The sequence below is a fragment of the Rhineura floridana genome, chromosome 4 (genome assembly GCF_030035675.1).
Source record: "Rhineura floridana isolate rRhiFlo1 chromosome 4, rRhiFlo1.hap2, whole genome shotgun sequence".
Lineage (NCBI taxonomy): Eukaryota > Metazoa > Chordata > Lepidosauria > Squamata > Rhineuridae > Rhineura > Rhineura floridana.
The window spans coordinates 36,243,674-36,271,152 of NC_084483.1; the positions used below are offsets into that span (position 1 = coordinate 36,243,674).

Sequence of the window (27,479 nt, forward strand, 5' to 3'; positions counted from 1 at the left end):
AATCAACATAGTTAGGTGACGAGCTATAGATCAGTGATAGCACAGGCTTTGTACGCAGAAGGTCCCAGGTTCAATCCTTGGCATCTCCAGCGAAGGCTGGAAAAGGCCCTTGTCTGAAACCCTGCTGAGCTGCTGCCAGTAGACAATATGGGCTAGATAGACCAATAGTATATAACAGTTTCCTTGTACTTAAAAACAGATTCTTATCCACTCATTTAGTTGAAGCCTTGCTACGTATCTTCTACTAAAGAAGAGTTGAGTCTGTAATTCTGTATTATATGGGAGTAAAGCCCACTGAACAGTCCTCAGCAACCAATTGCACTTTATGGCTGCAATCCAGCAGTTAGGGTGCTTTAACCCAACTGAAGGCTATAATACATGCAGCATGACCCCAACTATGTTTATTCAGAAGTAAATGCTATTGAGTTCAGTGAGAGTTGCTACCAAGAAAATGTGCTTTTTAGATTTCAGCTTCAAGCAACATGTACGTAGCCGAATCTTTATCAGCAAAATAATTTTTTGAAACAATTACAGTTTTATTTCTTAAATATCTACAATAAATAGTACAATTTTTTTTAAACAAGGTCTTCTAATATTTTCCTGTAATGAATAGATTCCTTAGTTTGTGCTTGAGGTCTTCTGATATATATTTTTCTGGCTAAGTTAGGCTTCATTACTTCATGGTTTTTATTTTGGACTAGACTATATGCAAATAGAACAGCCTTTTATTACTGCAGTTTGTCATTATATGCTCAGGGGAAAAAACTTAAATCAGAAACACAGACTTTCATAGGTAGCATGCAGGCTGACAGGATATATTGCAGTCGCTTTGAAATACATAGGACGGCAACTTAAAAGGCAGACAGACAGCATTGTTAAAGCAATAGCAAATTGGCCCATGAACATGTACTAATACTTTGGGCACGAGCCAGCTGAAGTTTCAGGTTTATGTTTATTTAAAGGGGAATATTAAGTGCATGCTTAAATCTCTCCCACTGAAATCAATGCAACAGAAGCTTTGTTGTGGATGGCCACCATGTGATAAAAAGTATTTGTTATACATTTACCATTTCCACTACCAAATTTACTCAATGACTTTTGTATTAATCTTGGTAAGCAACGTATTACCATAAATACTTTTGAAGTGTTACTGCACTTGAGGCTAGCAATGGACTATGTCCTCTAGCATTTTCTATTCCGTTTTAAATTGCTGTAATATTAAATCATATTTGATTGAGAAACTCTATGTGTGCATTAGTGATTTTAATGGATGTTCTCCAAAAACTCTAGTAGTGTATGTTTGTGAAAGCAGCCCCTTTCCAAATATTGGGGATCAAATATTTGGCATTTTTACAGCATTTTTCAAACAGATACACTGTAATCTTGATTATGTGAATAGGTTTGCCATGAATCCAGACACAGGCAGAGTATATGTTACATCTTCCAGTTGTAACATGTAGTACAATGCTATGCATGTTTACTCAAAAGTCAGTCCCAGTGTATTCAGTGGGGTTTATTCTCACTGCAGCTTAAATTTAAAGTAGATTGTATGGCTTGTGAAACCTCTCTATCGGTATCTTACTACTCAATTTCAATGCTTGATAGTTTCTGCCTTAGCAAGTTATTTGTAGATGTCCTCTTGGTACCTTAAACTGCATTGGACAAAGTGGTTAATCCTTGTATGGAGTCCTAAAAAGCAATTAACATATGTTATTTTGAGATCCTCATCTTTAAGGCTCTAAAACATTGCAAGCAAGAACCATAATTCTTTTTTGATGGCTTCAGAGTTTAATATTGGGTGGAAATTCATATATTTTGTTTAGTGCCTGGACACGCAAAAGAATCCTGTTTACCATCTGGTGCAAAGACACCTGGTCTAATCCTCTGACGTTTAGCCATACATGCCTCTTCCGCGCACTGCAAGGGGGGTGGGGTGGACACTCTTCCTCTCAGCGACTCTGAAGGCCATACCACTACAATCCGCTTTCTGTCGCAAGGAAGAAGAGCCTTGTAAAGACTGGAGAGGAGAGCAAGCAAAAAGTCAATTACCGCCTTTGATGAAGGGGAAAAGGGATGTTTAATGCGTATGTATGCAATGGACGCCTATTCCTTCCTCTTTAACGGAAGGAATTATGCTTTTCTGTTCCTCTCGCCACTTTGGGGGCTTACAGGGAAGCCAGTTCCTACAGGTCTACAGTACCTAGTGTGTGTGAGCCTGTTTCTGTGCTTTACAGTCTCCAGACGGGAGTGGGGAAAAGATCGTGTGTGTCAAGAATCGCTTCTGCCTTTCGTGTGTTTGCAAAAGGGGAGGGGAACAGTCACTCACACACATTCTCTCTAGGACTTACTTCCTTTTCCTCCCCCTCACACAAGTGGCCTTCCCCCTCCCGCCCCCTTCACGCTGCCCAGCTCCTCCACCTGGCTGGCACGGGCAGCAGCGGCGACTGGCGAGGACTTCCCCGAGCCACGGAGAGGGCAGCCGCGCGCCTCCTTCCCTTCCCTTTTCCTCCCAGCTACTCCGGGCCGCCCCCGCCCACCTCTTTCCCTCCCTTCCAGAGGCCGGGCCCGACTGCGCGGCGCCAGCCCCGTGACGTCACTCCTCGCTGCCTTTCCTCCCTCCCGGGCCAAGCCGGCGGCGCCTCTCAGGCGGCTGCCATGGAGACCGGGGCTCGGCCCTGGGCTGTGGGAGGCTGCTGCGGGGCTCAGCCTAGCTTGGCGGTGGCTTTTTTTTCTCACCCGCACCTGCAGTGGAGCTAGCTTGCGCTTGCAACGTGTGTGTGTATGTGTGTGTGTGCGCGCGCGCGCAAAAGTAAGAGAATCCAATCTAGGGTTATTTTTTCCTTCTGTATGCGCGCGCCAGAACACAGGCGCGAGCGCGGTCTCTCGTTCCACTCCCGCCTTTCTGTGACGGCCTATAAACCACGTGAAGAAAAGATAGCCTCCGTTATAGAGGCTACCTAAGCAAGACCTCCTGTCTGCGGTCGACGGATTTTCCTGCCCCTTGATAACTTCTGGCACCCAAACATTCCCCTATAACGCTGCCGCTTCTGACTGCCATCTCTTCCTCGTCCGCTCTTTTTGGGACAACACGCAGAAGTACGTCGGCGGGTGTGTGTACCACATATATGCATCCATGCGCGCAATACAGGGATAAGGGGGGCGGAGAGGAAGAAATACTGTGATTTCACAGATGTTTGAAAAGTTTCCGTGCTGCACTTCCCAATCTGGTTTGCTCTTCCCCATACTAAAGATGCTCGAAGAAAGTATTGGGGAGCACTAGAAGTAGGTCTGCACAAGAATTAAAGTAAAGGTAAAGGTGTCCCCACACTTATAGTGGGAGTCGTTTCCGACTCTTAGGGTGACGTCTTGCGACGTTTACTGGGCAGACCGTATATATAGGGTGGGATTGCCAGTTCCTTCGCTTTCTTTACCCCCCAGCGTATGCCGGGTATTCATTTTACCGACCACAGATGGATGGAAGCCTGAGTGGACTTCGACCCCTTTCACTGGAGATTCGATTTCCTCGCCAGCACAAGAATTAGTGGCTATTAATATAATTTTAAGGGTTTTCTAGGAACACCGTATGTAGCTGAACCCTAACAAATCAAATTGTTGCTTCACGGGGATCACACGCGTCACACACACACAAACTGAAAAAAAGCTTTAATCTGAAAAAGCCAACTGATAGGGATCAATCACTTATCTCAAAGGGGGGGGGAGAAGCAAACTCAAAACCAGTATATCATCTTGTCTTCTTGTACCAATGCAATGTAAACAACGTGTCGTCACTATTATCTGTAGAATCTGCAGCATCTTGCCATCCTTGACAAAATCCCACATATCTGTGTTTAGATTTCCTAAACACAATCCTACACACGCTTACCTAAGCCTTATTGAAATCAGTGGGGTTTCCTTCTGAGTAGACATGCCATGTACATATTATATAGGATTTGCGCTGTAAATATGCTTTGACACCGAGGGTTGCAATGTGCCGGGTGAACTCCCTCCGACCACAACCAAGGACTTTCAAACGGCTTGTCGTTGTTCGCCTCGCATTGCCCATCTGTTCAAAGAGAGAAAAGTTTTAGAAAGCTCAGAAAAGAAGGTCGGATCACCGGAGGCGGGAGGGGGGGGGGAAGAGCTGCATATGAAACACTGTAACAGAAATCTGTGAAGTCCACTGATCTCGAACAGCGTTCTTTGCTTTCACAAAGGAATTCGCTGTTGCTTTGTTCCGGTCACAAAACGAGAGCGAGCGAAAGAAATTAACTAGGGAGAGATAAGGTCTGGAAAACAATCTGGAATTGCCAGTGTTGGTGGGAGCTCTGCAGGGCTGGCGTCAGGAAGTCTGCGCCGCCTTCTATTACTGTTGATCCAGCTTTGTGCAGCTGCACTCAGTACAATTAGCTTGTAGAAACAATCCTGCTGCAGGCAGCCTTTCCCCTTCAAAGCGCTTTTCTGTACTGACCTTCCCTCCCCCTTCCACACACACACACACACACACACACACCACTTCATGATGCTTGAAATCAAGTCACAAGCCGATCACTGTTTGGGCAACATCATCTGTGGGAATTCATTACCAACCCCCCCGCCCCAGAGATGCAACAAGAGATTGTTTGTCCAGAACTAAACTTACAGCTTAATATTACGATGTAACCCATACAGGAAAAAAAGGAAAAAGCCAGGCTGCATAACAAGAAACACATTGTGCTCTTTCTCTTCTTATTTTTCTTTTTAAACCGGGTAGGGCGCAGTGTAGTGGAAAACGGGTGTAGTCAGCTTCGAAAACTTCGCCATCAACATAATTGATCTTTTTAAAAAAAAAAAAGCGTGGTGGAGATAGTGGGCCACTGCCAAGCTGCAAGTAGAAGCCGTATCCCCCCCCTTCGATTATCGTCTTCCTAGATGTATTTTTCACGCTCATTTACACCCGCCCTCCTGGAAGTTTGTCCACTCCTTTCAGATGCTCCTCTCCTTTTTATTTAATTGTATTTGTTCTGTACTGCACACGCCTTTACTTAAGATGCGTAGGACTGGTTGTACCCGAAAATGGGGGGGGAGCCTGATGGCGCACAGCACAGCCCTCCCTTCGGCTTCTCTTTAATTCCGCTCTATCGATCCCCACGTAACAAGCCCACCCCCTACTACCTCCCACCCACCCCCAGTGTCCAGCCCCCCCTACACACATGCCCGCCTCGGCGCCCGGTTTTGCGGAACACCAGGCGCCGCTGTTGCAAGTGATCTGCCACACGCCTGTCGCGTGCTGCTACGTGTAAACTTTGTCGGTGGCTCCAGTTCCGGGACTGGGAAGGGATGCGGCCCAGGCCGTGGCTTCCTTAGCAGGCAGCGGCAGCACTAGCAGCTGCCGGCCGAGCTTCAGCAAGGACGTGGGTGCGAGAAGAGCCATATGCGAAGCCTTGAAAGGAAAGCCCATGGGAACAGGTACCCCATAGAAGCCGAGTTCAAATCAAAAGACGTTTGCTGCTCAAAGATATTCCCGGATGGGCTTGAGTAGAACTTGAGTTCTACCATATATTGCCCCTCCCGCATGTATGGATCATAGACGATCTTTATTCCAAAACATACTAGGTGCAGTCTAGTAACACTTTACCAAAACTCTTTAAAAAGGATACAGAAACTGAAAACATTCCTTTACTTTCAAAATTATGGTGGTTTTCATTTCTATTGGATATAGTCAAATCCATTTAAATGGATGGGCCTTAAGTTACTCATGACCAACTCAGGTCCCATTATTTCAGTGGGTCTACTCTAAGTATGACGTATGTAAAGGATCCAACTTTATACTCTACTTTTATCCCCTAATGTTCAATTAAAATCTACATAAAGGTACAATATAATTAGGGATATGCTGGTGTATGACAGCCTTCCTGACCTTGGTGTCCTCCAGATGTTTTAAACTCCAACTCCCATCAGCCTCAGCCAGCCCGGCAAGTTGTCAGGCATGATGGGAGTTGTAGTCCAACAACATCAGGGAGGAGGGTACTGTGTTGAGGAAGGCTAGCATATGGGGACAGCTCTTCTGGTCCATGGCAGATGGTGACATGGTTCACGTTCTAGGCTTGTCCCTCCAGAGTCCAGAGGGAGGATCAAAAGGAGGTGTAAATAGGGGATGGCTGATGGTAAAGATACCAACCCATAAAAGCAGCTCTTTCCTTGGGATGACAATCCAGGAGAACTTCTACACAGAGGGATGTTTCTGGCTTTGCGTGCAAGAGCTTCATAAGGGCATAAGAAAAACCCTGCTGCATCAGGCCAGTGGGCCATCTAGGCCAACAACCACTGTGAAGTGGCCATCCAGAAATCTATGGAAACCATATAAACAGAACTTGAGCACAACAACTCTGTTTCCACCTGAAATTCCCAGCAACATGCTTTAACATGTGTTTTAAATTGTTTTAAAAGATGTGTTTTTAAATTTGTATATTTGTATTTAATGTTTTTGGTTATTGTAAACCGCCCAGAGAGCTTCGGCTATGGGGCGGTATATAAATACAATCAATCAATCAATAAACCAGTATGCAGAGGCTTACTGCCTCCAGCCATGGAGGTGGAGCCTGTGACCGCAGAAGGTACACTAGTTTTTTACCCAGGGTTTGTGACTGTAAACACAGGAAGTGTGAAAAGAGTAATGTGTCTCCAAACTGCAATAGGCCTGCATCAGGAAGCTCAAACCAATTAGATGTCATCAGTGCACTGTGCATGCCCATTGCATTAACTCAATTGTTTAGGAGCATGCCTATTTCCTATTTTCTAAGGTGGATGATTGATTCTTCCCCATTCAGATGCAGTGCTTATGAGGAAGGAACTCAAATAGGGGCACAAGGCTATTGAAGGAAAGGGAAGTCTGTACACATCTCACATATCTCTGTCCAGCCTTTCTTATCTGCTTGGTCAAGTTCTTAGACTTCTGGAGCTCATGAAATCAGACTGTCCAGACATCCTGTCTGCATGTGTGTTAGGAGTGGGGGGAGGCACTCTGCTCACATAGGGGAAGAATTGCACCCTGTATTTTTATGGCAGCAAATACCACAGGAGCTGCAGTTCTGCATTACTACACTACTTTTTTTAATTATTAGATTTGTTTGTCAGTTGTTACACAGAGGTCTCCAAGTGACTTACAACATATTTAAAAACATACACGTAAATACATTGTACGATTAGCACATTCATACAAAAAAGCATGCAACATTACTGGTGGGCAGGTAGTGGCGCTACACTTGAATGGTGTGGGAAAACTCTGCTCCCATCCACAGTGGCCACCTACCATCTTAATTTACCCAAAATGCAATACTCCAACCAGTAGATCTATAAAACCCACCCTCTAAACCTATGAAATCTATAGCTTCATAGACTGCATAGGATTATATATAAGGCCTGGGCAGGAGGTTGGCAGGGAGGGTGGTGAGTGGTGGTGGAGCTGTAGCAACAGCAAAATAAAAATAAAAATGCAGTGGTAGCCATGGAGGTGTTGGGGGGGCATTGATACCACCATGCCAAGGCCTCCTTGAAGTCTGGCACTGGCCTAACCTGTATGTATGATTCATGTGCTTAATGCAAATGTGTTTGTAATATTTGCATTGCACAGTTTTAGGGTACAATAGGACCCCGCTTATACACCGGGTTACATTCTGGACCCCCGCTGTAAAGCAAAAACCGCTGTAAAGCAGATCCCATTGACTTACATTGACCAAAATGGCGCCCGGCGGGAAAAAACCGCTGTAAAAGCGGAACAAGCGCTGTAAAGTGGGGCCTTTCTACAATCCACAACCGCTGTATTAGCGGAACACTGTAAAGCGAAGCACTGTAAAGCGGGGCCCTACTGTATATATAGTGAAATGTTCCAGTTTTCACTATTTATCCTGTAGTCCATATCCAGATAGGAATGATACAGCAGAAGAAACTGCCTAAGATTTCATTGTATCTGCTTCTTAAATTTTGCTTTTTGCTTTTCAAGCTCTCTTAAAGTGTTATATGCATGAAGGAGCTTCATACAAATAAAGGGGGAGTGGGGCTGAACTGCAGGCCCTCCCCCCAAAGACACATACCCCATGACATTGACATGGTTAGCATAAGCATCTGACTTTCCTTGATGTGTAGCGAGGCAGAAGTTAGAATAAAGCAATTATTCCAAGGCCCTGGCCTCACTATGGAATGGTTGGGCACAGTAGGCCATCGACACGCTTGCACACAAGTGCCCTCTCTAGTACTGTGGAGCTTGAGCAGCCACCTTGATTTACTGGGGAACTCTGAGCAATGAAGTAGGCCTGGAGACAGCTGGAGTCTCATTGCACTGACTACTGAACCCATGTAAGAGAACATAAATGTGCTTACAGTGTGGTGGTAAAGGTGACTTTACTGTCTCTGTTGTGTCTTCCAGTAGACGTCCAGTGGAGCTTTTCCTAGTGGCATGAGGGTTGCTTTTATCTACCTTGGTTAACCCAGGCGTGGAGTCCTTGGAGGTCTGCTGTGACTATTTTGCCAGGCCCTTTGAGGACAAAAACTCCTGCTTCCATGTGGACTTGAGTGCCACTGTTGTACAGTGTCTGCTGAGGTGTCCGATGAACTATTCGTCTGATTTTGTGAGATCCGTTTCCATTATGGAAGCACCAACTCTTGTAACAAGTAATCTGAAACAGTGGGGTATGATAGAGAGAAAGGCAACCTACTCTTCCTTCACTGATTCTTTTTTTTTATAATTACTTGTTGATTGTTCTTCATTTCCTTCTTCTTTCTTGTTAGCTAGTGTTAGTATGCATGTGTGATGATTCTATAATGGTCACATGTATGCCTGTGATTGAATCCTGACGACACAGAGGCTCGATGAATGGCAATTCTCATGTGGTATACCAGCTCTGGATGGGGTTGCACTCTTTCTGAAAGAGCAGGTGCCTAATCTGGGGATGCTCCTAGATGCATTGTTGTCAATAGAGGTCCAGGTGACTTCAATGCTTTGGACACCCATTATCAACTTCAGTTGTTGCACCACTATGACCATTATGGACAGGGATAGCCTGCCACGGTGGTTTATACATTGGTAACTTCACAATTAGACTACTCTAATGTGCTGTAAGTGGGGCTACCCTTGCACCTGGTTTGGAAGCTGCAACTAATGCACAATGCAATTCCTAGGGTGCTATGTGGGACATCAAGAATTACACAAATTACATCAGCATTGACAGATCTGCACTGGCTGCCTATTAGCTACCAAACCAAGTTCAAGGTTTTGTTGTTGACGTTTAAAGCCACAAACACCTTGAGAACAGGATACCTGGCAGCCTCCCCTGGTGTAGACCAAGTCGATCTTTAAAATATTCAGAGGAGAACCTTTTGGTTGTTCCACAACCAGCAGATCGTCACTTGGTGGCAACACAGAAGCAGGCCTTCTCAGAGATAGGAGCATTCCTTTAAACATCTCTTAAAGGCCTACATGTTTACCCAAGCTTTCTTGAACTTTGACTCTTAAACTTTATTTTTATTTTGTTTTCTACACTACTCAATATACCGTTGTATTTTTATCCTGTTTTTAGTATATTTTATTGAATGTTGTGTTTTCATTATTTTTATGTAAACTGCTTAGAGATTGTTATTATATTTAGAGGTGTAAAACTATAAATAAATAAATAAAGAATGAATAGTTGAGAGAGAAATGGAGCCATAAACAAGCAATCAAGTGGATCCCTTCTGCAGAATACATTGAGATCAGTATTATACCACTTTAAACAGTCATGGCTTCCCTGAAATAATCCTGGGAACTGTAGTTTATAAAGGGTGCTGAGAGTTGTTAGGAGACTTCCTATTATCCTCACAGAGCTACAACTGCTAGAGTTCCCTGGAAAGAGGGATTGATTGTGAAACCACTCTGAGAATTGTAGCTCTGTGAGGAGAATAGGGGTCTCCTAATAATTCTCATCATCCTTACCAAACTACACTTCCCAGGATTTTGTTGGGAAACCCATGACTTTTAAAGTGGTATAATACAGCTTTAAATGTATTGTGCCAACAGGGCCACAAAAGAGAGCCATAGTAAAACCATTCAGATATCATTTGCTCCATTTTTAGCATCTTGAATGTAAAATATGTGAAAACACAGTTAACTATAAACTTCAACTTTTTCCAAAAGAAGTGTTGTATTATTTTATCTGCTGTTATCTGAAGGACAACACTGCAAGATTCTGTATGAGATGGTAAATATTGATTTGTTCGGTTGTGCTGTTTGTCTCTGCTTCAGTGCTGACTTAAACAAGATCCCCTTCCCCTTTTCCTTCAGTTTATATGTACCAAAGTAATTTTTGATATTTTGAATAATGTATACAATCATACCAGGTGTTATATACAATTATACTGGGGTGATACTGAATGCTAGTCATACTCAGAGTAGACCTACTGAACATGATGGGCTTCAGTTCATTGATTTCAGTGGATCTATTATGAATAAGACTAACATTGGATATAGGAACATAGGAAGCTGCCTTACACTGAGTCAGACTCATTGGTTCATCTAGCTCACTATTGTTGACACTGACTGGCAGCAGCTCTCTGGGGATTCAGAGAGGGAGACTGTCCCAGCCCTACCTGGATATACTATTGGGGATTGAACCTGGGACCTTCTACATGCAAAGCAGATGCTCTACTGCTGAGTCCTCCCCCTATCATCCTGTTTCAATTAAATAACTTCACTAAATTTGTCTGGTTATGTGTTACATACAGTAGTCTACAACAAGCAAAGAAGTTACTCTGCATATGAGAATGTGGCCTATATGGTATATAAATGCACAGGATCTCTGTACTTTTCTATGTTTTTGGATCCTTAAAATGGCCCCTTATTCTTATGGGTATTGGGAAATTGCTTGCAGATACCAACTGGTGGAATTATAGGACAAGCCAAACTGAAAGTAATACCTGATGATTTTTTTCCTTTCAAAAAAGTCTTCCTATCCCACTCACCACAGCTTCAGTGATGGATTTCAAGGGGCAGGACCCCAGTGAATGAGGATCATAGCATGCAATTTTAATTTCATTGGAAGGTTTTGGGGTGGCGAATGGGAAATTGGATTAGCAAGGAGAACTTGAAAATGTGTTCCAGGTGGCTGTTTGAGGGGGAGTCAACCTTTGGTACTTAGCAGCAAGAGTGGGGTTAACATGGTTTTGCATAAAGTGCCATGCATTTTTATGCTGCTTTCATAATTTTATAGCCACAAACGTGGCTGTATACTATAACCAGTGATTTTTCACATTCCGCCATGTTAAATTGAAAACAACCCCCATGCCATTCTGCTGCTTCCCATGAGATCATTTCAGAACAAAATCTTACAAAACTTATAGTCCTGAACTCAGAAACACTTGCTTAATAACCCTCTACATTTTCATGGCAATACACAAAACAATCAGAGAGAATCCAGACTTTGGAGTCTGAAACATGAGTAAAAAAATCCAGACCCCTGTTGGACTTTTTTCTGACAGTGGTCTCATAATTTGTTGTAATTAATTAAAAATCAGCCATATTCACAGCATACCTGTAATCCTATTACTGACCTTGCCCCATACTCTGATCTTTATCTTTTGCAGTTACAAAGTTAAAAAAATGCATGACTGATTTTTAATTCGTTTAAGAAAATCAACACTGGAGCCTATGATAATGTAGGCATGCTTAGTAAGAACAAACTAATTGTTCTAAAAGCTAGACTAACAGCTGTTTGGCTTGACTAATCAAAGGGCCACACCCACACCACAAGTCTGTTCCACTCTAAACAGCCATGGCTTTCCCCAAAGAATCCTGGGAAGTGTAGTTTGTGAAGGGTGCTGAGAGTTGTTAGGAGACTCCTATTCCCCTGACAGAGCTCCCATGGCCAGGATGGTTTAACAGTCAGCCCTCTTCCCAGAGAATTCTGCTGATTGTAGATCTGTGAGGGGAATAGGGCCTCTCCTAGCAACTCTCAGCACCTTTCACAAACTACACTTCCCAGGATTCTTTGGGGAAAGCCATGGCTGTTTAAAGTGGAATAAATGTCTGGCGTGGATGTGACCGGGGACAGCTTTGGTTTAAATTTGGGTGGGAGACTACATTTGCCTGCTGTAGAATAAAAAGGTGGGGAAAACCCTGAAAAATAATGATACTGTTAACAATATTTTCCTTTTGAAAAGGAAAGGGGCTTTCCCTCTGCCCAATCTCCTACCCTCCCTCCCATTACTCCTTCCCCTCCCCACTTCCCCTTCCTCCCTACCCCTACCCTCTGTCCCTTCCTCCTCCCCTCCCTCAGGTCAGTTTCACCTATGCCAAGCCTGATTGCACAGGAGTAAATTCCATTGAACTCTACAAGCATGCAAATAATCAAACCTGCCCTTCCCTTTTTCTTCCTCCTATCCCCTCCCTGCTGCCCCTTCCCTGCTCCTCCTTCCCCTCTCACCTTCTTCCTCTTCTCCCCTCCCCTTTCCCCCTTCCTCCTCCCCTCCCTCCCCATAGTCAGTTTCATCTATCCTAAGCATGATAGCATGGGAGTAAATCCCATTGAATTCAAGCATGCAAATGATCAAACCTGCCCTCCCCCTGCTCCCCTCCCCCCTCCTTCCTCCCCTCCCCATCCCCTTGTGGTCAGTCCAGTTTCACCTCTCCTAAGTATAATTGCAGGGGAGTAAATCCCACTGAACTCAGTAAGCATGCAAATGATGAATCCATTCTCAGCAACCCTGCACAGGATTCCATTTCTTACCTCCCAGATTAAGAAGCAGAGAAATTCACTAATAGGCAGAAAACCTTGCAGTTTAAAAACGTACCTATAGCCCACAGATATTTCTATCAAACTTTTAAAAGCGAATAAGGGAATGCGCCAGGGGAGCAGGTCTCCTGGTACATTCACTATAGCTGCCCAATTTCTCTGCTTTTTAAAGTTTGATAGAAATAGCTGTTGGCTATATGTTTGTTCTTAAACCTCGAGGTTTTTTTTTTGCCTATAATAATAATAATAATAACTTAAGGTTTTAGGTAAAGTTTGAGATCTCCAGATTATATATGAGCTAATTCTCAGTAAATTTGGAGACTTCTTTTACTGGTTTTACTTGCTCCCCATTTTGACCCACCAAGTCAGAAATGGAGAGTAACGTAAAACAGATGCTTTCAGCCGAGTGACTTAACTGACACTACTATTACTGGTATTAGTGGAGTATCCATGGTGCTTATTAAAGGTAATTTTCAAATATGTAGCAGGACCCAGCTGTTGCTTGCAATGATCCCATATAATTTCAGCAATCCAGGCTCATTGACAACATGCTTGCACAGTTCAGGGGTGCTCTGTAGGAAACATTTTTTTCCAAGAGGTTTAAAACTCAAGACTACAAATTTGAAACTATTCTTGTCTTAGATGTGGAATAACTGGATTATTTGTAGAAATTAAATGCAGTAGTCCTTATTTTTTCAGTTGATCGCTCCAGACTAGGCCCATAAAAGTTGAAGATGACGAAAGCTGCACAAGAATTACCAACCTGGTGATCTTCATAATTTTTTGGAATGGGGGGGCTGAAGAGAGGGCTTTTTAAAAAAATGGCAGGTACTTCCTTTACCTGTGCAGGGGCTTTTCCAAACGTGTGTTCTGGTTCTCAAGTATTCTGTGTGTGTGATTGAGAGACGTACTGGGGCAGAGGCAGATTTATATACGTATAGTCTGTGTTTGTGTGGGAGACGGGGAGGGGAGGTATTATGTATGTGTGGTCTGTGAGAGCTGTGTGTGTGTGTGTGTGAGTGAGTGAGTGAGTGAGTAAGAGATGTATGTGGTCTATGTGAGAGGGAGAGATGCACTTGGGGAGGGAGAGGGTATATGTGAAGTGTATGACTGTATGTGTGTGGTGGGAGTGTGTGTGTGAGAGAGATGTATGTGTGTCTGTGGTCTGTATGTGTGCAGTGAGTGAGCATGTGTGGTACATGTGTGCAAGAATGAATGTGGTGTGGCCACCTTGTAAATTTTTCTTGGTGCTGTGTTAGCAAGACACATATTTCATATTCACACATTCTAGGAATCTTGTGTATCAGGATTTTTGGTAATAGTGCATCTTGGCAGATTTATCTCGTAACTTACACTCATACAGATCTTAAACATGGGGATATTTATTGAACACGTATACACAGAATCAAAATATACACATTTAACACTGCAATGGAGAATAGCTCAGTAACAATGTGTGTGAAGGAATTAGCTACATAAACCTAATCATAACTAAACTCACATACATACTCAACACACAGACACACACACACACACACACACAAAGGAGCAGGCACAAAAGGCATAAGAGGAGATGGGGGGGATGAGGGGTGAGTTCAGCACAACTGAGGAAGGCGCACTAGCCTGCCCTGTCTCTCTTGGTTCACTTTGCAGACTAGGCCTCAGTCATGCATAGCTGGGCAGGGAGGACCAGAATATGGCTTCTGATACACAGTCATAGAATCATAGAATAGTAGAGTTGGAAGGGGCCTATAAGGCCATGAAGTCCAACCCCCTGCTCAATACAGAAATCCAAATCAAAGCATTCCCGACAGATGGCTGTCCAGCTGTCTCTTGAATGTCTCCAGTGTCAGAGAGCCCACTACCTCTCTAGGTAATTGGTTCCATTGTCGTATGGCTCTAACAGGAAGTTTTTCCTGATGTCCAGTCAAAATCTGGCTTCCTGAAACTTGAGCCCATTATTCCATGTCCTGCACTCTGGGGCAATCGAGAAGAGATCCTGGCCCTTCTCTGTGTGGCAACCTTTCATGTACTTGAAGAGTGCTATCATATCTCCCCTCAGTCTTCTCTTCTCCAGGCTAAACATGCCCAGTTCTTTCAGTCTGTTCTCATAGGGCTTGGTTTCCAGTCCCCTGATCATCCTTGTTGCCCTCCTCTGAACCTGTTCCAGTTTGTCTGTGTTAGGGATAAATTGAAACCCCAGTGCTTGTAAAACTATAATTCACTTGTCCTACCTAAACCAGCTTGGGCTTCATGGGAAATAAAACCAAAGTGGCCTTTATTTGACTTTTGATATAAAATGTCGGTTTATTTCCTGGTGACCTGACCCTTACCTACATTCCAGTGGCTCGCATAATAAAAGCCGATTTAAGCTGGAAACTTCCCTACTATGCATTTCTGTATCACATTTATGCTTATGGCCTTGCTTATTGTTACTAATGTGCCTTGCATAGGAATGTCAAACGCTGTTCCAATGTCCCACAAACCTTGACTTGTAATACTCTTTTTGATATGTAAGCAAAGTAATATCATGTCTGTCTCCAGTTTAGGGGGCGCCCGGTTGCAGCTGGGCCTCCCCTCAATAGTTGCCTTTGTCTGCTCCTGCATAGTGCTTATCTCAAGGACATGCGAAATATGCAGACATAGAGTCTAAGAGATAGTCTTGATGTTTCCACTTTGTCCTTCCCCCTGTACCCCTTTACCTCCTTACATATGCCCCAAAGCTATGACAGTTAGCAATTGCTTCTTTTGTATTTTATGACGTGAACCCGATATTGTAAACTTCAGGGTAAGCCTATATAAACCCTTAAACACCAATAAATGAGGTTCCCATGCTGGCCTGCTTCGGCTTGTAAGTATTGGGTCCCCTTTGCAAAGGTTTTTGTCTCGTGTTACTTGATCTCTGATAGTGGGTTCATTTGCACTCAACTCCGCACTCTTCCCGGGTGTAATAAGCGAGTTGGGGTTGACAGGGCGACTTGCGTGTTGGGTTTGGACCTAACAATTGGGGGTCATCCGGGATCCCTTGTGCGGACCCCCTTTTTGCCATTGCACCCCTTAATTTGATAACAGGCGCCACGAGAGAATTTTCTCGGTTATCAATAAAAGCGGGCGGCTTTGACACTTTGGGGATAAAGCACAGTTGAGGAAAAACCCGTTATCAGACATCATGGGAAATAAAGGGAGTGTGCCGGTAAAGGACAGCCCTTTGGGAATCATGTGTATGCTGTGGCAAGAGGAGGAATTGCCTGTTTGAAGGAGAGGCTTGAAAAAGAAAAAGATGATAGAGCTCTGTGAGGAGGAGTGGCCGCGGATGACTGCAGTGTCGGTGCTGGGTGAACGGTGGCCGAGGGGTGGGTCCTTTGAAACCGCTCCGCTACTGGGAGTGCGGAGACGGATTGGGGATACCCACCCGGATGAATTGGAATTTTGGCTCCTATGGAAAATAGGGTCGCAAAAATGGGATAGTCTTACTTTGATGGCAGTGAGAACTTTGTCCATTGAGGAACCCCCTCCTCATTATTTTAATGACGACACGTCAAGTAAAAGAACGGTCTTGAATCGTTCTATAATACCCTCTGCTCCGGATCCGCTACCAGCTCCCGGGGGCGGGGATCCCAATCCGGAGGAAGGGGCCTTTTCATTTGTATCAGATGATGAGACAGACGAAAAGGGGAAAGGAAGGGGGCCTCAGGGGGCATGGACACGCGCAAGCGAAAAAAGGAAAAGAAAAGAAAAGAGGCAGAAGCGTTGGAGATGCCTTTGCTTGTACATGATCAGCCGTACGTGGATGGCCACGGGGGTATCCAGCGTACTGAGGTGGTTGAACTAAAAAGTTGGTTGGAATGGGACTTAAAAGAATGGAGTAGAATGGCTGGAACTTTCGGGGAACAGCCAAGGAGAATCAGAGAACTGTTAGGCAGGTTGTTTGAAAGCCACAATCCGACGTACTCGGATGTGGAGCATTTGTTGAGAAGAGTACTGACAGGTGAAGAACGTAGCAGGTTGTGGACAATGGAGACTGCTTGGGCTGCGGAAGCGGCAACAAATAGAGCTTGGTCGGACCGAGCACAAACGGCTGCAGCTTGGGCAGCGGGAGACTGGACGCAGCCTCGCCGTGCTCAGTTGCAGACCGATAGGGATAGGATTTTGACACACTTGGAGCAAATGTCACAGAAACCCCCCAACCAAGCTAAATTTATGGCGATCAAACAAGAAGCCAGCGAACCTCCCAGAAAATTCTGGTCGCGCTTGTTAGAGGGAGCACATAGTTATACTAATTTGAACCCAGAAAATGTGCTGGACCATCCGACCCTCATTGCCAATTTTGTTCACCAAGCGCAGCCAGCGGTGAGGGATTACTTTCTGAATTTCAGACGCGGATGGGGGGGGGAGGCTGTGACTGTGATTTTAGAAGTAGCAGATTTTGTGTGGGACAAAGATAAGGAGAAAAGTAGAAAGAAGGAGAAGAAGGAGGATTTTGAAATGCTGGCTCTTGCAATAAGAGGCCAGCCACCAAATAGAGGATTTCGAGGCAGGGGAAGAGGTTTTCCAAGGGGGCTGAGAGCCGGAAACCAGAGAGGAAGGGGACAGATGAGGCATTCATGGCAGGGAGATAGGGCTTGTTTCCAATGTGGAGAGTACACTCATTTCAAGAAAGACTGTCCGTGGAGGACAGGGGACGCGCAGTACACCCCTAACAACCCTTCTTACCCAGATTTTACAGGTACGAACGCAGATTTTCCGCCCCCACCTCCACCTGCCGCTCAACAGACACCGGCTTCATGGGACCAGTACGGCGGACGCCCAGTGAACCAGCAATGACTAAATGTGGATAGGGAGGGGCTGGGAGTGGGGCTAATGAATCTTATGTCTCTGGCAGGTTTCTTTCTCTCTCTCTCTCTCCCAATCCAAGAACCCAGACTGTCCTTAAACGTGCAGGGGCAAACGGTGACTTTTCTGGTGGATACGGGAGCCACATATTCCCTGATAAATGTTGCATCCGATAGTTGGTTAAGTAAAGAAGTGAAAATGACAATGGGGGTAGACGGAAACCCCACACCTATGTGCATAACGTTACCATTGCAAGTAAAATACAACGATAAAATGTTTAACCATGTTTTTCTTTATTCTGCTTCATGCCCTATTTCTTTAATGGGCCGTGATATGTTATGTAAACTGGAGGCTACCTTAACCTGCACCCCTGACGGGGTGGGTTTGTTGATGAGTGTATTGGGGGTGCCTGTGGGGAACACAATTAAACACAAACATATAGGTCACAGCTTACCAGAAGATCTCGTTGACCTGCCACCCGACTTGTGGGGTACAGAGGATACGGATGTGGGATTGTTGCGATCGGTAAGCCCTGTCAGAATTCAGGTAAAGCCATTCCTCCCGCCACCAAACGTTGCTCAGTATCCTCTGTCATTAGAAGCAAGAGAAGGCATACGCCCCATAATTGAAGGTTTTATCGCAAAAGGAGTCATCCGGCCGCAGCGAACCCCCTGCAACACGCCTATTCTACCTATAAAGAAACCCCCAAAGAAACCTGGAGATCCAGTCCGGTGGAGATTTTGTCAAGACTTGAGGGTGGTAAACAGGTATGTGATCCCTTTACACACTGTTGTTCCCGACCCGGTGACAATCATCAGTCAGATCCCATGGGACGCGAAGTGGTTTACCGTCATTGATCTAAAAAATGCCTTTTTCAGCATCCCTCTCCACCCAGATTCGCAGCATTTGTTCGGGTTCGAATGGGACCAGCGCTCTTTCGTTTGGACCCGAATTCCTCAGGGATACTGCGATAGTCCCGGGGTGTTTAGCCAGTGTCTACGGGACAACCTCGAGGGGTTCACCCCAAAAGGGGGTTCAGTTCTTGTTTTGTACGTTGATGACATCTTGATTGCGAACGGACACCAGGGGGCGCTGCGAGAAGACGGTAAGGCTTTTCTGCTCTACTTGCATTCAAGGGGTCATAAAATCGACCCGAAGAAAACTCAGTGGCTATCAGAGAAAGTTAAATATTTGGGGTTCATTTTAACGCCAGAGGGGTGACAAATGGATCCCGGGCGCGTTTCCACCATACAGAATTGTCCGCTCCCAAAGACAAAGAGACAGTTAAGAGGGTTCCTGGGACTGATTGGGTTTTGCAGACCATGGCTGCCATCCTGTGGAGAATTGAGCAAACCGCTACACGCGCTTACTGCAAGTAAAGCTCCTGATTTGATACAATGGAGCCGGGACAATGAAAAGGCGTTTGAATTACTAAAACAAAGTGTAGTCACGTCTATGTCTTTGAAACCGCCGAATTACGGTAAACCCTTTCATTTGTTTGTTCATGAAAGGTCGGGGGTAGCTAGCGGAGTTCTGACACAACTGTACGGTCCCAGTCACTTCCCAGTGGCGTTTTATTCGCAGCAAATTGACAATGTGGCTCGTGGGACTCCCACATGCACACGCACGCTGACAGTGGCAGCTTTACTTTTGACCAAGGTGAAAGGATTGACCCTCGGTCATTCCACTACTGTCTGGACTTCGCATGCACTTTCGGCGTTGTTGCGAAAAGGTACCACGCAAGTGTTCTCGGCGCAGAGGCAGCAACAGCTGGAAGCAGAGCTGTTAGAGGATCCTGATGTGCGGTTTGAACGTTGCGGACCGTTAAACCCAGCTACCCTCCTGCCCGAGTTGCCTCCGCCCTTCCCGGACCATGACTGCGTAGAAGTTTTGCAATCCACCTTGCAGATCAGACCCGATCTATCTGATGAACCACTACCGGAATCAGATGTCATTCTCTTCACAGACGGCAGTTCCTACTACCAGAATGGGGTAAGATATACAGGTTTTGCAATAACAACACAATGGGATGTGGTAGAGGCGGCAGCACTCCCAGGACGGTGGGGAGCGCAAGCAGCAGAAAATCTACACGCTGGCCAGAGCGTGTCAATTGTCAGCAGGTAAAAAGGTGACCATCTTCACAGATAGCAGGTATGCTTTCGGGGTTATACATTGTCACATTCATTTGTGGAAATACAGGGGGTTTACAACTGCAGGGGGTAAACCAATCCAACATCTGGAACTCATGCAAAAGTTGTTACAAACTATTCTTGAACCTTTACAGCTAGCAGTGGTGCATTGCAAAGCACACACCAAGGAGCAGGATCCTGTGACACTAGGAAATGCCCTGGCAGACCAAACTGCGCGCCAAGTGGCACTGCTTCCTATAAGTATGCCCACTTTGGCGCTGGCAACCACTGCTTTTGTCCCGCCTGTATCTGTTTCAATACCCCCACAGGAACTGAAGCGATGGACGGAGCTAGGAGCGATCCTGAAACAGCAGTTATGGACTATGCCTGACGGTCGAGCATGCCTTCCCAGAGCTTTGTACCACACAGCAGCGAAATGGTTCCACGACCATGGGGGCCATTATGGTAAACATCCGCTAGTGGATTCGATAACGCGCTTCTGGTATGCTCCCGGAATTCAACCAGTATGTGGTGCAATAGTGAAAGCATGTCACATTTGCCAAGCAAACGACCCAGCCTTACCAAACAGGGCCCCGCAAGGGGGCAGACCCGTACCGGCTGCACCATTTTTACATCTTCAAATTGACTTTGTTGATCACCCTAAAGCAGAAGGAAAGAAACATCTTTTGGTCATGGTATGTCCTTTAACAGCATGGGTAGAGGCATTCCCAACCACAAATGCCACCGCCACAACGGTGGCCAAATTGCTGCTGAAAGAAATAATACCGCGGTTCGGGGTTCCAGAGGTAATAGACTCAGACCGAGGAACACACTTTACAGGACAGATTTTGGCAAAAGTCGAAGAAGGTCTGGGAATAAAACATCTATTTCACACTGTTTAGCATCCACAATCGTCCAGGGCGACGGAGAGACAGAACCGGGAAATTAAGACGGCATTGGCTAAGTATACTCAGGAAACAGGTTTAAGGTGGCCTCAGGTACTCTCTCTCGTTCTTTTCCATTTGCGCACCCGCCCTACCCGAGCCTTAGGGCTCTCGCCGTTTGAATTAATGTATGGCAGGCCTCCCACAAAAGGGGGGAGCTTGCCAAATGTGGATGTTTCACTATTGGGGGGGGATCACATAACTGTATCCCAGTATCTTTCTCTGCAGAATAGACTCCGTGAACTGTGGAAAGCTGCCGGATCCACCAAGACGGTGCCCCTTGAGGACCAGGTGCATCCATACTGTCCTGGGGACTTTGTCTGGGCAAAGAAATTCGTGAGGGGCGATTCTTTGCAGCCAAGATTTACAGGACCACATCAAGTCCTTTTAACTACACAAGCAGCCATCTTCCTGGAAGGACGGAAGTCGTGGATACATCATTCCCACGTAAAGCCTGCTGTGGTAGCGGCACCTCCACCTCCCCAGGTCCCCAAAATACGTTTGCAGAGGAACGAAGAAACCGGTCAGTGGCAGGCGGCTCAACTCCCTTTCCAAAATGCAGACATCGAGTAAACAGCAACGCAGGAATGCTCCGACACGAATGGAGGATGTCTGCCTATTTGTGGGTCGCGGGTGTTTTGATTCACCATGCCTGGCCCTTATGTTGCCCCGCAAATGTGAAAATATGCAGTGACAATGACTATTATTATCTGAAAGATTTTGGACGAACAATTCCGAAAACCCAGGACTGTCCAGATCCCTTCCTGTACGATGTGGATCAGATAAAGGAAGGGATGGTCAAGGCCGACATTGCGGGACGGTTATGTCATAAAGCGGCTGTTATATTGCAACACAATTATACAGGCAGCTGGGTAGTACATTGTATCCGTGTGGAAATTGAATGGCCCATCAGACTCGCACTTCGGTGCAGACAATATCGCCCTATGCCTAACTATGGTTGTCCCCCTAATGTGAATGTAAAGTCCATAAGAGCAGAGTATAACATGCTTACTTTTCAGACACAAGATAATAGAATTACTTTTCAGCCCAGGATAACAGAAAAACAGAAGTTTTGTGTGGGTATCGGTATACCATCTTGCTATGCTTGGCTGAATGATAAACTGAGCGCTCAGAAACCCGTACAGAAGCAGGTAACACAGGCTACCCATAACATAAAGACATTAGGCGGGTTTAAACAAAGAAATACTAAAATAGGCGATGGGTGGGATGGAAATACGTTTGTTGCCTTAATGGAAGAAACAGCTCCTAAGAAGGGCACTTGTTATGTCTGTGCACACACACCACCACATGGACAGGCTGGAGTCCCCTTGACTGGGGCCCCTTTGCCGTTGAAAGAATATCTTTCCTTTGCCTCACATTCCAGCTCACAGGAACTAGAAGGGGAGCTGGTTCTAAGCGGGCCCATCGCCAGATCGGTCTGTGTAGGCAGCGGAAGCCAGCCAACGGGTGGGATGATGTGTGATGGCTTGATTTACTCTACAAATCCGGGTAATTGGACATTTTTAAATGGAACACACAGAGCAGAGGGCTTGACTTGGTTATCCATCTGGCAGCATCTGTTGCGGCTGACTTTTGCAGACCATCATCTGGTGCCTTTCCTCACAGACTTAGTGGACCACCAAACCCCAGCTGGACTCTGGTGGCTTTGTGGACACTCAGCGGTAAGGAAACTACCAGTATCAGGCTCTTGGACCTGCACTCTGGGAAGGGTGGTGCCAGGGCTCCGGGTTTCCCCCACACTGCCCACTCTGCGCCGCCGCAACAAGAGAGGCACAGGGGAGGCAGTGCTGAGAGGATTTTTTCCAATGTATGGCGCAGCCAAAACATACCAGGAACTCATAGAACTTTCTCAAGCCTTTGAACGTTTTATGAATGATTCGGCTATTTCCTTTTCAGATCTTACAAATGAACAAGGACAAATTAGAACTGTAGTTTTGCAAAACCGGCTCGCCTTGGACTTTTTACTGAGCTCTCACGGGGGGGGTCTGTTCGTTAATAGGGAGCAAATGTTGTACCCATATCACGGACAGCAAAGCTGACATCATTAAACACATTAATGATATCGGAAACATTTATCATGAGGTAGAGTGCATTGGGAATTTCTCTTTGTTCTCTGGGTTTTCTGACTGGTTTTCTGCATGGCCTGACTGGCACAAAATTTTATTTTACATTGTTATGGTACTTGCTTTGTTGATTTCTGTTTGCTGTTGTTTGCAATGTATTCCTAATTTGATGCAGGTGGCCTCGGCCTGTTTGGGCAAGCTCACACTGTCCTTTTCCCGAAAACCACAACCGACTTACATGGAAATGGCTTTGAGACCGATTTGGCAACCCAAGCAAGGAAATACAGCTACCTGAGAGACTAGTCAGTCTCTCAGGGCTGAAAGGGGGGACTGTTAGGGATAAATTGAAACCCCAGTGCTTGTAAAACTATAATTCAATGTCCTACCTAAACCAGCTTGGGCTTCATGGGAAATAGAACCAAAGTGGCCTTTATTTGACTTTTGATATAAAATGTCGGTTTATTTCCTGGTGACCTGATCCTTACCTACATTCCAGTGGCTCGCATAATAAAAGCCGTTTTAAGCTGGAAACTTCCCTACTATGCATTTCTGTATCACATTTATGCTTATGGCCTTGCTTATTGTTACTAATGTGCCTTGCATAGGAATGTCAAACGCTGTTCCAATGTCCCACAAACCTTGACTTGTAATACTCTTTTTGATATGTAAGCAAAGTAATATCATGTCTGTCTCCAGTTTAGGGGGCGCCCGGTTGCAGCTGGGCCTCCCCTCAATAGTTGCCTTTGTCTGCTCCTGCATAGTGCTTATCTCAAGGACATGCGAAATATGCAGACATAGAGTCTAAGAGATAGTCTTGATGTTTCCACTTTGTCCTTCCCCCTGTACCCCTTTACCTCCTTACATATGCCCCAAAGCTATGACAGTTAGCAATTGCTTCTTTTGTATTTTATGACGTGAACCCGATATTGTAAACTTCGGGGTAAGCCTATATAAACCCTTAAACACCAATAAATGAGGTTCCCATGCTGGCCTGCTTCGGCTTGTAAGTATTGGGTCCCCTTTGCAAAGGTTTTTGTCTCGTGTTACTTGATCTCTGATAGTGGGTTCATTTGCACTCAACTCCGCACTCTTCCCGGGTGTAATAAGCGAGTTGGGGTTGACAGGGCGACTTGCGTGTTGGGTTTGGACCTAACATCTGCATCAGTCACACACAGAGTAAAAGATAGGCAAAAGGAGCAGAAGTGGAGGCTACAATTTGTAGGGAAAGGACCTCCAGAAGACAGGATAGAGAGCAAAATATTCCCATCCCTGGTGGGCAGTCTGGAAGTTGAACTGGAGCATGTTGAAACTCCTGGATTAGCCAGGGAAATAGCAAAGGCAGCAGGCAGGCCCTGAAATAGCTTCTTGGATCTCTGCTTTGCAAAGGTCCAGAGCAAAGCAGGAAAAGTAGTGGAGCCCTGAAAAGAGCTTTTGAAGCAGCTTTAGCAAGCAGGGACCTCTTCCAGAGATAGTAAAGGAAAAGCAGGGGAGAGTCAGACCCCAGGGTTCTGGCTGGCTAAGTGATTTGGCAGGTGATTTCAGGTAGAGTAATATTCATTGATCCTCCGTGGCGCAGAGTGGTAGCGGCGGTAACACAGCCGAAGCTCTGCTCACGGCCGGAGTTCAATTCCAATGGAAGGAGGAAGTCGAATCTCCGGTAAAAGGGGTCGAGGTCCAATCAGCCTTCCATCCATCCGTGGTCGGTAAAATGAGTACCCGACACATGCTGGGGGGTAAAAAAAGGCCGGGGAAGGAACTGGCAATCCCACCCCATATATATGGTCTGCCTAGTAAACATCACAAGATGTCACCCTAAGAGTCAGAAACGACTCGCACTATAAGTGCGGGGACACCTTTACCTTTAATATTCAACAGTGGAGGCAGGTGACCAGAACCCAGAGCAGCAATTCAGCAGATGATTTCATAGTGGATATGGGCAACCAAAACCCAGAACATAGCTCTAGGAGTCGAGTTTTTATACCTTTCTGGACAAAGCCTCAAAGGAGAATGCAGAATTGATTGGATCAGGCTGGTGTCCTTCTTTAATTTCCATACCTATTATGAGTCATATGGTCAGGGTAATGGGCTTTTCTTTTGTGAAGACAGGTGGTGGCATTTACTTTTTAGCTAGCTTGATAAGATTTGAACAACTAGCTCCTCTCCTGAGGGCCAAACTTTTACAATTGCTTTTGAGATTGCATTGATTGGATTGCCAAAGTCCATATCCTGTGCATGTGACTGACAACATCTTCTTAGTTGAGATGACAACCTTAACTCTTTCAGCTACTTTTCCATCAGGTTGCAAACAGCCTTTTTGCAAAATGAACCAAACTGAAGCCATTTTAAAAATCATATAGGCCATGTTGGGGAGGAGTGTCGCTCAGGTTTATAGGCTCATAAGCCAACCTGCCAACAGCTGGGGACTGCTCCCTGTTGTTAGTTAGCAACTCTGTGTGTGTGTAGACTCAGTATTGTGTGATCCCCACAATCAGGGCCAGAAGGACATAGCTGATTTCCCATAGCAAGCATGAGGTTGTCCGGGGGGAGGAGCTCCGCTGTCCGTACTCTCTCTAATTTTGTGTTATGTCATGCCTCCATGGCAGCCATTTTGTGAATTTCTCAAAATTCATAATGTGCCCACTGCTCCAACAAGGTTGTTGACCCCTGTTATATATAGTCTCAGGTAAGTACGTACCAATGAATTCAGTTGGGTTTTCTTCTGAGTAGACGTGTAGGCTTGTATTGTACATGTACATCAACTTTTCAAAATAAGGATTATGGCGATGGGTGGGTGAAACAGGAGTACAGTAGGGCCCCGCTTATACGGCGGGTTAGGGACCAGGCCCCCACCGTAAAGCGGAAATCACCGTAAAGGGGAACCCATTGACTATAATGGGCCGTGTCATGCGAAAATGTCGCAAAATGCTGTAAAATTGCAAAATCGGCTTTAAAACGGGGAATTTTCCCGAACTGAAAGCCGCCGCATCAGCGGAATGCTGTGAAACAGAACGCTGGTAAGCGAGGCCCTACTGCACAAGTTTACACCTGAACCAGAAAAATTATGCTTGGGCACTGTTGGTGAAAGGATGGACTGCAAACAAATGTAGATAGATGCAACCATACAGTTTACGTTTAAATTTCTAAAAAAACCTGTCAAAATGACGATGTATTATTGCTGTTCACATTCTGCATGTGGCAGGTAAATTCATAAATTCTTAGCTCAAAACAAATTATTGCTAGCCTGTATGCTGCTACAGTTCTCACATGTAGCAGCATATGATATTTTGACCTTGGTGTTTTATTGTTTTTTATGTTGTCAGCTGCTTTGAATTTTTCAGGAAAGGTGGGGGGTATTTTTAATTAATTATGAAGTCGTTCAGATGGATCTGTTTGGTGCTTGGGTTGATCTTAGACTTCCAGTGTGGATTAATCTCAAGGAGAATTAGATGGCAAATCTTTTTAAAATTAAGTTTCAGTTAGGCCCTGATAATATGCTGGAGTGGACTCTGTGCTGCAGCTGCTGCTCTCCACAGCTGACTGGATTTGGCCATTTCCCAAGAGTTTATAGTATAGGTAGTGAAGGATATTAAAGTTGATGACCTAATTTGTTTGGAGCAGAGCTGAGGCTGAATAGGGTTGAGTCAGCAGAACTGCAAAAGGCCAGAATCCTAGGATATTCCTAGCAGTCACTTAGGGCATAAATGGGGATGCTGGATTTCAACTTTCTTTATTTATAGGATTTATATCCTGCTTTTCAATGTGAATTCCCTCAAGGCAGCTTACCAGCCAATAATAATAAAACAATTTAAAGAAAACATCAGTTAAAAACCACAAAATAAAGAAGGAAAACCTTTTGTACTGAACAACTCAGATCTGCAACCTTTGGGGGCTCCTTTCCTCCCTTTGCCCCTTTATATTTCAACTTCCAGTGACATTTTAGCAGAACCATCAGTACAGGAGGTTTGCCCGGCAAGTGCTCAATGCCTGTGATGCTCTGTTCCTTAGGTGGTCTGCCAGAGTCCCAAAATCTTTCAGATATCGAATAAGACCAAGTTTTTCTGCTTATATAACCCTTACATCTTAGTTTTAAGAGAACTAATTAACTTGAGGTTACAGTTTTTCAATCATTTAACTATTTATTTATTATTACACTTATATTCCACCTTTTCTCCAAGGAGCTCAAGGTGTACATTGTTCTCCCCCTCCTGATTTTATCCTCACAACAACCCTGAGAGGTAGGTTAAGCTGAGAGGCAGTGACTGGCCCATGGTTACCCAGTGAGCTTCATGGTTACCCAGTGAGCTTCATGGTTACCCAGTGAGCTTCATGGTCTAGCAGAGATTTGAACCCTGGTCTCCCAGGTCCCAGTCCAACACTCTAACCACCACACCACACTGGCTCACATCATTTGGCCACACATCATGTGACCAGGACTTTCACAGAGAGATGGAAGATTACCATCTGGGGGGGGGGACAAAGAGAATTCAATGGGGAAGGTAGTTCTTCCCTCCCCTTGGCAAATAGCTTTATTGTTCCATTTGTGTATATAACTGGATTGATATTGCCCAACCTTTGGGTTATGCATGCACAATGAAGCAATACGGCAAAGTGGTAGCAAGGGTCTAATAGGGGACAGCGTCTACATTCATAAGCTTTATTTCTACACCTATTTTTAAAACTCGAGAAATTTTGGGTAGAGACACACTTACTGTTGTGCTGGTTCCAGTGCATCTCCATCTCTGTTTCCGAAAA

General features: G+C 45.2%; 1 protein-coding gene and 1 long non-coding RNA gene across 4 annotated transcripts; one reads left to right on the top strand and one right to left on the bottom strand.

The window, feature by feature from the left end:
* Positions 1 to 574: 574 nt before the first annotated feature.
* LOC133383006 (uncharacterized) lies at positions 575 to 5,041 on the bottom strand. Of its 2 annotated transcripts, none has more exons than XR_009762147.1 (3): positions 4,640 to 5,041; positions 3,884 to 4,063; positions 575 to 1,689 (listed from the first exon to the last, which is right to left on the bottom strand). It is a non-coding gene; the product is annotated as an uncharacterized LOC133383006 (long non-coding RNA). The 2 variants fall into 2 exon arrangements; XR_009762146.1 differs by lacking the exon at positions 575 to 1,689 and adding an exon at positions 1,786 to 2,017 and having other exon boundaries at positions 4,640 to 5,040.
* Positions 5,042 to 5,227: 186 nt separating this feature from the next.
* Positions 5,228 to 23,846, top strand: LOC133383007 (uncharacterized). 2 transcript variants are annotated; one of them, XR_009762148.1, is made up of 2 exons: positions 5,228 to 5,445; positions 8,402 to 11,748. XR_009762148.1 is itself a non-coding variant. In XM_061622832.1 (2 exons), exon 2 carries the CDS (start codon positions 21,231 to 21,233, stop codon positions 22,701 to 22,703), a length of 1,473 nt encoding a protein of 490 aa, XP_061478816.1. In that variant the 5' UTR covers positions 5,228 to 5,445; positions 20,872 to 21,230; the 3' UTR covers positions 22,704 to 23,846. The 2 variants fall into 2 exon arrangements, 1 of the variants encoding a protein (XP_061478816.1); XM_061622832.1 differs by lacking the exon at positions 8,402 to 11,748 and adding an exon at positions 20,872 to 23,846.
* The last annotated feature ends 3,633 nt before the right edge of the window (positions 23,847 to 27,479 follow it).